Raw genomic sequence first — 12,588 nt, 5'->3', positions numbered from 1 at the left:
TTTCTCCCTGTAGCCCTGACTGTTCTGGAATTCACTATGTAGATCAGGCTGGCCTTGAGCTCAGAGATCTGCCTGCCAACACCTCCCCAGTGCACCACACCTGGTCAGTTCTCATTTCTTTGTGGTTAAAAAAAAAAATCCAGGGTTCTTCCTTCTATCTTTTTCATATATATATATATATATATATATATGTATATACACACACTAAACTATATTGTGGTTGTTGTGGGGTTTTTTTTTTGTTTTGTTTTTTCGTTTTTGTTTGGTTTTTCAAGACAGGATTTTTCTGTGTAGTTTTGGTGCCTGTTCTGGATCTCTTTGTAGACCAGGCTGGCCTCAAACTCACAGAGATCCGCCTGGCTCTGCCTCCTGAGTGCTAGGATTAAAAGCATTTGCCACCACCGCCCAGCTATATTGTGTTTTTTATAGTCAATCTTCCTGTGCAACAGAACAGCAAATCATATTTCTTTCTTCTTAAAAAACAAACATGCATTTGCTTTTACTTTTATTTTCTATTTCTGAGTGCCTTTCTAATTTTTAAAATATATATTTATTTACTTGTATATATGTGTGGGTGTGTTTACCTGTATGTGTGTTTATGTACCACCTGCATACCTGCCTCCCTCAGAGTCAAGAAAAGGGCATCAGTGCTTTTGGAACTGGAATTACAGAAAGTTGTGAACTGCCATGTGGTTTCTGGGAATTGAATCCCAGTCCTCTGGAAAGAGCAACCTGTTCTCTTAAACTGCTGAGCCATCTCTCCGGCTCAGACTTTAAACTCTTGATTCTCCTGCCTCCACCTCCCAAGTGCTGAGATCACAAGTGTGTGTCACCATACCTGGCCTTGTGTCTGACTTTCTTTTTTTAATTTCATAGAATGTTCCGGAAGTGGTGGTGCATGCCTTTAATCCCAGCACTCAGGAGGTAGAAGAAGGTGGATCTCTAAGTTCAAGACCAGCCTGACTTATAGAGTGAGTTCCAGAATAGTCAGTATTACACAGAGAAAGCCTGTCTGGAAAAAAAAATTTTTTTTTCACAGACTATTCTCTAGTTCTGTGCATGCTGTTTGTTGTAGATTATTCATCTCAAGTGTGTGTGTGTGTGTGTGTGTGTGTGTGTGCGCGTGCGCATGCGCGCACGCATATAATATTTTACTTCATCCATCCATTCAGTTAATGGACACAGGTTGATTCTACTTCTTGGCTACTAACTAGCATACACCTCTTTTGCTACTTCAAGTTAAAAATGAGATTGCCTGTAATCTTAACACTAAGGATACAAAGGCTGGCAAATATATTTCTGTGAGTTTGAGGCCAGCCTCATCTACATAGTGAGTTCTGTCTAGGTCAACCAGGTCTCAAAAAAAAAAAAAAAAAAAAACCTTGAATTGCAATTTTTTTGTTTTACTTTTGTGACATGTTTATTGTCCATACTAATAAGTACATGTTGTTGAGAAATCACTATGGCAGAAGACATAGTTTAATTTAAAGGCATACAAGTCTAATTTATTTTATATTATCTAACTTAACAAATGTATGAAATAAGTTTTACCACCAGTTCAGAGAGGAGTAACTGACACTTAGAGAGGTACAGTGACTTAGCCAGTCACTCAGTTGGCACTGGGAAGGGGTCAGACACAGGGCAGTCTGATTCCTGCTCCGCTTTAACTCATGTTATAGGGCCTCTAAGGCTCTCCTTACCAACGATACTTGTGAACATACGTTTTCTTTTCTTTCCTTTTTTGAGGGCTGGTGGGTGGGGCAACCAAACCTGACAAATCGGCCTTCTGCAAGAGCAATACAGGCCCTTAACTGCCGAGCCAGCTCTCAGGACCCAACACAAAACACAAAACTCACCGTTTGAAGTATACAATTCAGAACTAGAGAGATGGCTCAGCAGTTAAGAGTATGTGTTGCAGAGATGGCTCAGAGGTTAAGAGCACTCACTGGCTGCTCTTCCTAGAGGTCCTGAGCTCAATTCCCAGCAACCACATGGTGGCTCACAACCATCTATAATGAGATCTGGTGCCCTCTTCTGGACTGCAGACATACATGCACGCAGAACACTGTATACATAATAAATAAATAAATAAATAGATCTTCCAGAGGACCCCAGTTCAATTCCCAGCACCCATATCAGGCAGCCCTGCATTCATAGGTACATGCTTGTACACAAGCACACATACACATCATTTAAAAACAAAATAAAGCTGGGCAGTGGTGGCGCATGCCTTTAATCCCAGCTCTCAGGAGGCAGAGGCAGGTGGATCTCTGTGAGTTCAAGGCCAGCCTGGTCTACAGAGTGAGTTCCAGGACAGCTAGAGCTGTAACACGGAGAAACCTTGTCTCAAAAAACAAACCAATAAAAAAAAAATTTTTGTGTGTGTGTGTATAAAACATATTTTTTAAAATAAAGTCTACAGTTCAGTGGCTTTTAGGATATTTGCTTCTGTCTAATTCCAGAATACTTATACTCCAAATATAAGCTGCTCATGCACTAGCGGTCACTTCCTAGTCTTCTGGAACTCCATGAAACCGATTAGATACTTTCAACTTTTATGGATTTGCCTGGTTTTGGACACTGCATATAGTGGCCTTTCAATCTGGCTTTTTTTCACCTGTTTTCAAGGTTAATAGGGTTGTAGCATATGTCAGTATTTTATTCCTTTTTTACTTTAAAAAAGTTACTGTTAGCTGGGCAGCCTGGTCTACAGAGAATTTCAGGACAGCCAGGGCCACACAGAGAAACCTTGTCTGCCCCGCCCCCCCCACCCACGAAAAAACAAAAAACAAAAAAGCTTTACTATTGTTGTTTATGTATATGCGCGCGATGTGTGTGTGTGAGGGTGCAAGTGCGGGCACACTACCGCACATCTTCGGGGGTTGGAGGACAACTTTCCACCATGCATGTAGGTCCCAGAGGTGGACCTCAGGTTGTTAGGCTTAAGGATTGATCCATCTTGCTGTCCCTAGATGGTTTATTTTGATTTTTTTGGGGGAGAGGGGCGTCTCCCAGCGTATACCAAGTTGACCTTTAACTCAATACTGGCGCTTAGGCGGCTGGACTCCAACTTTTGATCTTCCTCCTCAGACTCCTGAGAGCTGGGATTACAGGTGAGGGGCCCCTTATGTGGGCTTTATTGTAGGGTTCTAAACATTCTTTATGTATTCTGGATACTAGTCCCTCACGCACACGGATTGTTTTATGTATTCCATGGGATGGCTTTATGAACTGTCAGCAGAGACACCAAGTAAACGCAGGTGAACACAAAGACAGGACAAAAGGATGACGATGCTGCAGGACTCCAGTCAAAACTCCCTGCGAGTGCTGGGCTAACGGAGGACGCAGCCTGCTGGTACCCAGGAGGTGCCTGCCGGCCCCGCCCCCCGCCCTTTGACCCGCGCCGCTTCCGGTTGGAGACGTGGCTTGGGGCCGCCATCTTGGCAAGAGGCGAAGCGGCGGAGGCTCCTGTCAGGGGCAGCAGGTCCGGAGCGGCCCGAGCTCCGCTTCCCTGGGCCGCAGCCCGAGCCCCAGCGGAGCCAGAGCGTGGTGCGCCCCACCTGCGGCCTCACCATGGTAAGCGCCGAGCCGGGTCCTCTCGCCGCCCGGGCCCCGACCGCGGGAGCCGCGCCCGGATCCCCGCTGGCGGGGCGGCCGGGGCTCGGCGCGGCCTCCGGGGGAACCCGGGCGAGCTGCCGCGCCCACCAGGCCTCCGCCGGCAGCGGCGCCGCGTCCGCCCGGCACTCGCACCCCCCCGCCCCGGGCGCGGGGTTGTCGCCTGGGCCTTCCGTCCTCCCGTCCGGCCGGCTCCCTGCGAGCTCCGGCTCCGCAAGGCTGGGCCCGGCGGCAGCTTCTCGCCGCCGCCTGTCACCACCGCGGCTCTGTCGGCTTTTTTTTTTTTTAAACCTTTTGTTTTAAAAAATGAGGAAGTGTAGGTACCCCGGAAGGGAGTAACTTGGGACGCTCGTTGGTAGGACCCAGGGGTCCCGAAGCGTCTGGGGCCCTGGGGTAGCGCGTACCGGGTGTCATTGGTGGCTGGACCGGTGTGTGTAGAACATTGAGGAACGGAGTGACCGACACAGGGTGTCTGTCTTCCAGGAACCTACTACGGCGCAGGTGGCGTGACACGCGGGTGGCATATTGTGATCGGGAGTTCTTGGGTGGGATAGGAGGGGTGGGCTGTACTCGGGGACTTGGTAGGGGCCTTCGGAGGCCTTATCTCTGGGTACTCATCTCTTACGAGGTAGGAGACACTGATGTGGACGAGCAAGGGAGAAAGCAGAATTGACTACTCCACCAGATCTTGCTTTATCGGCTGAAATCTGGATAGTCGTGAAATAGAAGAGATTCTACGGTTCCCAAGCAGCTAGGGATTGATCTTTTGAAGGTTCTCTTTGTTTATTTTTTGTTTTTGTTCTGAAAGCATACCTAAGACCTAACAGACTGATTTGGTGCTTGTCATACTAAGTTCTATTAACCCTCTTTCACTGAGAACTTGGTTAGAGGAGAGATTCGTGTTTGGTGTTTAAACCGTTGGAAGTTCCTTTTCCAGCCTCGGGTGTATGAATTATACAGCAAGTAGGTTTGCTTCCCCAGTTTTGGTATTAGACATAAAATTTCCAAAATTCCCCATATATCCACCCCAAGTCCCAGTTCCACAAGGTTAATATCTGTTGTTTTTGTTTGTTCGTATGGTTTTTCTTCTATTTTTTAAGATGTTTTTATTTTATGTATATGAAGCATGTTGCCCACGTGTATGTCTGTGCACCACCTGAAGAGGGTGTTGGATCCCTTGGAACTGGAGTTAGGGACACTTGTGAGCCTCCCTGTGGCTGCAGGGAGTCTAACCCAGGTCCTCTGCGAGAACAAGTGCTCTTAACTGCTGAGCCATCTCTCCAGTCCCCATTCTTTAGTTTCTCACTGTCCACCTGGCTGTTCTGAAATTCACTATGTTGACCAGGCTGACCTCTGTCTTCCCAGCATTGAAATTAAGGTGTGTACCACCACTACTGGCCTGGATAGTGATTTCTTTTTATGTTTTGGGGAGTATTCATAGTGTATATTAGAGTGTGTTATTTTAATACTAAAATTAGAGCCTTAGGAAACCAAATACAGATAATCTTTATCAAATCTTGTTTATTAAAATGTTCTTGGAACTTTTTTAAATTCATTGATAATTGAGGAATAGGCTGGGTGGTAGTGGCTCATGCCTTTAATCCCAGAACTTGAAGACAGAGGCAGGTGGATCTATGTGAGTTCGAGGCCAGCCTGGTCTATAGATCAAGTTCCAGGACAGCCAAGGCTACATATTGCAGCTCTGGCTACCTTTTCTTTTGTTGTTTGTTTTTTGAGACAGGGTTTCTCCATGTAGTTTTGGTGCCTGTCCTGGATCTCGCTCTGTAGCCCAGGCTGGCCTCGAACTCACAGAGATCTGCCTGGCTCTGTCTCCTGAGTGCTGGGATTAAAGGCGTGCACCACCACTGCCCAGCCTGGCTGGCTTTTTATGTAGGTGATGGGGTTCAAATTCAAGTCCTCATGCCTACAGAGCTTTGAGGCACTCTTACCTACTGAGCCATCCTCCCAGCCTGTCCCCTGCCCCCATGTTTTTAATTTTGATTTTTACATTTGTTCGTTTAGTAGAGCAAGGCAAACTCTTTAATATTTCCTCACTCCCCAGCCTTTTTTTTTTTTTTTTTAAAGATTTATTTTTTTGTGTGTAGTGTGTTGCCTGCATCCATTTATATGTACCACATGTGTGTCTGGTGCTTGCAGAAGCCAGAAGAGAGTATTGGATCCTTTGAACTGTAGTTACAAATTGTTGTGAGCTGCCACAACAATTTGTTGTATGCTAGGATATGAACCCCTGTCCTGTGCAAGAGCAACAAGTACTCTTAAGTGCTGAGCCATCTCTCCAGCCCCCTAGGTTTTATTGTTTTGTTTTTTAAAAACATTTGTAGAAAACCTGAGTTTTACCACCAAGACCCACATGGTAGAATAAAAGAACCAATTCAGTTCACAGAAGGTCTGCTGACATCTACATAACTCATATATACATTCGCACAATAAAAAAAAAAAACTTAAACCCAGTAAGCATGGAAGTAGTAGCTCAGTACTAGGTAGAGTGAATGTTTGGATATAATGTATGGGTGTAAGAGGTTCTTGATTCAATTCCCAGTACCAAAAAACAAAACCCGATTAAACAAAAAACCACAACGATACTTTGGTTTCATGTAAGTTAACTCAATATTTTAGGGTTATTTCAGAAGCAATCAAGTGACTTATCTTGGATTATACAATTAGTGGCAGGCAGAACAGAAGCCTAATTCTGCAAACTTCCTAATTCAAGGTATTTCTGATCCATATATATATTTAAAACACATTATAAGTGTGTATGTGTATACCACATGTGTGTAAGCGCCTTCTGCAGAGTGCAGAATAGGGCATCGGATCCCCTAGAACTGAAGTCATGGTAGTTGTGAGCTTTCTAATGCAGGTGCTGGGGAACCAGACTCAGGTCCTCTGGAAAGAGCAGTTAGCACTTTGAATCACTGAGCCATCTCTCCAGCCAGTGATCCATGTATTAAACTGTACAGACAGTATAGTGAAACCATGTAAACAATTAAGTTGTTTGAGCTATGTGTGGTGATGCACACCTTTAATTCTAACTTTGCAGAGGCAGACCTAAATGGTGAGTTCCAGGCCAGCCAGGGCTACACAGTGAGACCTTGTCTTAAAATAAATTGTTTGGTCTGCCAATTATCTTCTCTTTAGGATGTGCACGTAAATGTGGAGACCAGAGGATCTTGCTCTTTGTTTTAATTGAGACAGGTTCTCGTGTAAGTCAGGCCGGCCTCAAACTCTAAAGTAGATAAGGCTGGTCTTGAACTCCTGTTTTTCTGTTTTTTGTTTGTTTTATTTTGTTTTTCAAGACAAGGTTTCTTTGGTAGCCTTGGCTGTCCTAGAACAAGCTCTATAGATAGACCAGGCTGGTCTGAAACCCACAGAGATCTGCCTGCCTCTGCCTCCCAAGTGCTGGGATTAAAGGGATGGACCACCACCGCTAGGCTCAAAAAGCTTTTGAGAACCATAGTTATTCATTCTTTTTTATTAACTCTTAAAAATATTATGTGTGTGAATGTTTTGCTTCACATGCGTGCTTGGTGTCTGGATGAGGGCAGAAAAGGATATCTGGTCCCCTGGAACTGGAGTTACAGATGGTTGTGTATTGCTGTGTGGATGCTAGGAATAGAACCCAGGTTCTCTACAAGAGCAGCAAGTGCTCTTACTGCTGAACTGCTGAACTGTTGTCAGCTGTCATAGCATGCCTTTAATTCCAGCAGGCAGAGCTCTATGCGTTCCTCTGATCATAGTGAGTTTCAGGCCAGCCAGAGCTACATAGTGAGACTAATGAAAATCATGGTAGGAGAATTTACCTTTTAATATATGCTCTATTTCAGTGGTTGCTAAATTTCAGTAAATGCGTATATGAAGAGAAGCATTACTATGTTGAGGCATTTAAGAAGATGTGTTATTTGCAGAGGATAAATTTATCTTGTTTAGAGATGACCTTTCTAGCTGTATTAGTATTGGAGACCATGTCACCTGCATGGACCCTGCAACTTGTATCCTAGGTGTTTTGAGGTTTATCTACATTTAGTATAGGGAACTTTGATCCTCCTTCAGTAGTCGTATTTGCTTTTATCTGGTTAATGGAATGACTCAAATAGAGTCTCCGAGTTTTCCTGTTTGAGAGATTATTTTACCCTATGTAGTCGGACATTTCTCTCCTGTCCTCCAGTTCCCAAATAATCACTCAGAGGCTTAATATTTACTTATAAATTTAAATGTTCAACCTATAGCTAAGACTTGTTATTAGCTAACTCTTACACTTACACCATATTTCTTATCTATGCTTCACCATGTGGCTCATGGCTTGTCACCTCATTTTCTGCATGTACATGGTGCAGACATACAGGCAGCCAAAACACCCATACACATAGAATAATTTAAAAAGGAAGCCAGCTGCTTCCTCAGCAGCTGGCTGGCTGGCAGGAAGACATCTCTTCTGACTCTGCCCTTCCTCCTCCCAGAGTCCTTTGTGTCTGGCTGTCCTGCCTATGCTTCCTGCCTGGCTACTGGCCTGTCAGCTTTTTATTAGCTAATGAGAGTAATACATATTTGCAGTGTACAGAAGGATTATTCCACAGCAACTCTACCAAGTTTTTGTTTGTTTGTTTTTGAGACAGGGTTCCTCTGTATAGCCCTGGAACTCGATATGTTGATCAGGCTAGCCTCAAACTCACAGAGATCTGCCTGCCTCTGCCTCCCTAGTGCTAGGATTAAAGGTGTGATCCCCCCCCCTTTTTTTTTTTGAGACAGAGTTTCTCCGTGTAGTTTTGGTTCCTGTCCTGGAGTTCACAGAGATCTGCCTGGCTCTGCCTCCCAAGTGCTGGGATTAAAGGCCTGTGCCACTGGTGCCCTGGCCCCTACTGATTTTTTGTTTGTTTTGGGATAGGGTCACTCTCTCTCTTTTTAAATTATTCTATGTGTATGGGTGTTTTGGCTGCCTGTATGTCTGCACCATGTACATGGCTGGTCACTGTGAAGGCCAGAAGAAGGTAAGGCCAAAAGAGAGTTATCAGATACCTTAGAAATGGAGTTATAGTGAGCTGTGAACTACCATTTGGGTCCTGGGAATTGAACATGGGTCCTCTGGAAGAGTAGCTAATGCTCTTAACCACTGAGATAACTAGTGTAATAATAATAGATATAAAATAAATATAGTGTAATACTAATAGGTATAAAATAAATCATGACATTGTGGCACGTACAGGTTATCTCAGCTTTCAGGAAGCAGAGGCAGGAGAATGGAAAGTTACAGACCAGTCAGAGCTACATAAGGAGACCTTCTCTAAACACAACAAAGCAGAACAACAAAACAACAGACTGGAGATGAGTGGTGAAACACTTACTTAGCCTTGGGTACCACCAAGCTGATAAGGTAAATTCAGTATAGAGTTAATAGAATCAGAGATGCAGGAGAACTGTATTAATCCCTTAAATCTAGCTTTCTCTAAACTTTGGTTCTTACTTGAGAAGTGGAGCAGATGATAGTATCAGCTTTTGAGATTTCACATGAGAAAAATGCAGTGTTCACTTAAAGTAAATCAGTAAGAATAGAGATCTGTTTGGTGGCGGGATCTTATTTGTGCTGGATATAGATGAAATACTTTACAATACGAATTGATGATGCATTTATCTAATTATTCTTTATCAATAAAAAACTGGGAGTCAGATATTGGGGTAAGAACCTGAATGATCAGAGTAGCTGCGGAGAAGCCGCCAGTGACCTCCTATCTCTTCTATTCCTCCATCAAAAAGGGCTGAGATCCTCTCTCAGCCCCACCTTATTACTTCCTGTCTCCTATTCCTCAGTCCTCTAAAACCTCTGTAGTTAATTTTGGTTCGCTGTTGGCTAGCTCTGCCCTCTGACTCAAAGCAAACTTTATTGTCAGAATGCAATCAAAATATCACCACAAATAGTCTTTGGGGATTTGGAGGGGGTTATTTTGTTTTGTTTGAAACAGGGTCTCTATGTAACCCGAGCTGTCCTGCAACCTGATATATAGACCAGACTGGTCTTGATCTCAGAGAGCCCTATCTACCTGCCTCTGTCTCTGAGTGCTGGAACTAAAAGTATGCACCACCACACCTGGCTCAATATGAATTGTTTTATTCTGCTGCTTAAAAATAAGCATGATGGTAATTCTCTTCCAGATACCTTAACTAGCCAACTTTTCTTTGACTTTCGTTCTCTCCTCCACCCTCTCAGATGGTCTTTTGTAGCCTACACTGGCCTTGAACTGTGTGTAGAACAGGATGACCTTGTGCTTCTAATTCTCCTGCCTCTAGGTGCTGGGATTGGATCATGTATTCTCTCTGGATACTGTAGCCTTATATACTGATTACAAAACTACTATTAATACATTGAAACTAAATGGATGCACACCTGTAATCCCAGCTGCTTTGAAGAAATAACATGTTTGAAGGCAGCCAGGAAATTTAGAAAGACCCTGTAATAAAATAAGATGAAAACTTTAAAATAGACAAAATGCTGGGGATATATAACATGCTTGCCTATTATGCTAGAGGCCCTGGGTTTAGTTTTCAGTACTGAGAGATGGAAGCATTGCCACTGTGAAGATATTTGTTTATATTGACTGACATTTATTTTTCAAATTGTTTATCTGTAATGGACAGGTTTCCTTAAAGTTGAGAAATTTAACCAGGGTTTGTTGTTTAAAATATTATATCCTAATAGTGAGTCTTCCCAAATGTATCAATCTTTTGTTGTTGCTTGTGTGAACTCTTGGATCCCTATCCCAAAGAGGCCATTAGAACATGGCTTAGCTTTCCTACTCTTCTTATTGGCATTTGAGGGTCCACTCTTCCTTCTGCATTTGTTTTGTGAAATAAATGGAGACATCAGAAGGGTTGTTGGGTCTTAATCACTGCTCAGTGTCAAAACTTAGGTGAAACACCTGGTTATGTAGATTTTTACTTCACAGCTTGTTTGCTTGTCTAGAAGGTGAGCCTGATGGGAAAGCTAATCAAAGGACAGATCAACTCAGACTTAATTAATTGGTTTCATATTCCAGGTAAAAATGAAAAGGAAGCTCAGGGGCTTCTCATGCACCCCTGTGTTTCCTTTGGCTGAGACAGGTATCTAGGCTAAGCTGAGTACCTGTGCTGAGTGGAAATTAGGCATGTGCCACCATACTCAGGCGGTGCTCTTATAACCCTTTCGTCTGCCTCACTAGACTTCTGCTTTGATACGGAGAGAGCTACACTTTTTAAGAAAGTTTTGATCTGTTGTGTATGGTTGCAACCCAGCTCTGAGTGATAACTGACTCAAGAGTGTGAGTATAAAGGGCAGATGAGATGCCTCAGCTGGTGAAGATACTTGCTGCCATGCCTGACTCCTGAGTTTGATCCCTGGAACCCATAGTAGAGGGAGAGAACTGACTCCCTCAAGGTGTCTTCTGGCCTCCACACAGGTGCACGCTGTGACATGTGTACACCCACACATGCACATGATCAGTCAGTCTCTCTCTCTCTCTCTCTCTCTCTATATATATATATATATATATATATATATATATATATGTATATATATATATATAAAATGAGGATAGACTTTGGAGAGAGTGCTCCATGTGTGTTTGTGTGTAGTGCGGGTGGTGTAACCTGCTTTTTGCACATTCTAGGCCAAAGCTATAGTTTTTTTTTTTTTAACTAAATTTTTTTTTTTTTTTTAATTTTAAGCCGGGCGGTGGTGGCGCACACCTTTAATCACAGCGCTTGGGAGGCAGAGGCAGCAGGATCTCTGTGAGTTCGAGGCCAGCCTGGTCTACAAAGTGAGATCCAAGATAGCCAGGACTGTTACACAGAGAAACCCTGTCTCAAAAAATCCAAAAAAAAAAAAAAATTTTTTTTTTTAATTTTAGAATAATTTATGGAATAATTGCTTCGTTTTCTTCTACCTTAACTTTGTCTTATAAATCTCTTGCTGTAATTAAAGAAATAATGAAGTATAGTTTGAAAGCATGTCACTGGATGGGCTAGAGTATGGAAGCTCTCCTGAAGTGCTGAGAAAGCAAGCAGCGTAAAGAAGTAGAGTACTTACTAACGCGTGTGTTCTTGGCAGGTGCTGTTGGCAGCGGCGGTCTGCACGAAAGCGGGAAAGGCTATTGTGTCTCGACAGTTTGTGGAGATGACCCGCACTCGGATTGAGGGTTTATTAGCAGCTTTTCCAAAACTCATGAACACTGGAAAACAACATACTTTTGTTGAAACAGAGAGTGTAAGATATGTCTACCAACCTATGGAGAAACTGTACATGGTATTGATCACTACCAAAAACAGCAATATTTTAGAAGATTTGGAGACTTTAAGGCTCTTCTCAAGAGTGGTAAGAGGCCTGTAATCCTGGATTCGACTTTGTGTTGTTTTACATTGAAAGTAGTTTTGACTCTAAAATAGCTGATTGTAACATTTGTGAACTCTGTACCCCTACCCACATCTCAACAACTTACCAATGCAATTCCTTTTCTTTAAAAAAAAAAAAAAAAAAAAAAAAGCTTGCTTGCTCCCTCCTCCCTTTTCTTTTGCAGTGCTGGAGCCTTGTGCATTCCAGGCAAGCACTCTTGTCATTGAGCTACACTCCTTCCCATACAGCTTTTTATTCATTTGCAGCCACTTGTTGGGTATCTTCCTAGGCTGTAAGTATTCCAGAAGAGAATGCACAATCCTTCTTTCATATTCCAGCTCTTATTTTTTAAATTGGTTTTATTTTATGTGCATTGGTGTGAGGGTGTCAGATCCCCTGGAATTAGAGTTACAGACAGTTGTGAGCTGCCATGTGGGTGCTGGGAATTGAACCTTGGTCCTCTGAAAGAGCAGCCAGTGCTCTTTAACTGCTGGGCCATCTCTCCAGTCCTTCATATCCCCCAGTTCTTAACTAATTTAATATGTCTGTGTTTCAGAAACTTGCTTGGACCTCCACCCTCGTGTGTATGTGTGTCTGTC

At 43.3% G+C, this 12,588-nt stretch overlaps 1 protein-coding gene across 4 annotated transcripts in view; it reads left to right on the top strand.

The window, feature by feature from the left end:
* The first annotated feature begins 3,188 nt into the window (after nt 1–3,188).
* The window catches only part of Arcn1 (archain 1 coat protein complex I subunit delta), a 28,088-nt gene continuing 18,688 nt past the window's right edge, over nt 3,189–12,588 (top strand). Inside the window, exons 1-3 of one of the 4 annotated variants that reach the window (XM_042280795.2) lie at nt 4,122–4,387; nt 8,834–9,001; nt 11,708–11,971. In XM_042280795.2, the coding sequence (XP_042136729.1) occupies nt 11,774–11,971 (198 nt within the window). In that variant the 5' untranslated portion in view covers nt 4,122–4,387; nt 8,834–9,001; nt 11,708–11,773. Of the gene's footprint in view, nt 3,577–4,121; nt 4,388–4,455; nt 4,579–8,833; nt 9,002–11,707; nt 11,972–12,588 lie in introns of those variants that run through there. The other 3 variants (XM_076576137.1, XM_076576138.1, XM_042280794.2) reach the window with 3 other exon arrangements.

The sequence above is a fragment of the Peromyscus maniculatus genome, chromosome 7, assembly GCF_049852395.1.
Source record: "Peromyscus maniculatus bairdii isolate BWxNUB_F1_BW_parent chromosome 7, HU_Pman_BW_mat_3.1, whole genome shotgun sequence".
Classification (NCBI taxonomy): domain Eukaryota; kingdom Metazoa; phylum Chordata; class Mammalia; order Rodentia; family Cricetidae; genus Peromyscus; species Peromyscus maniculatus.
Note: the sequence above shows the minus strand (reverse complement) of the source record. Positions and strands in the feature narration are given on the sequence as shown.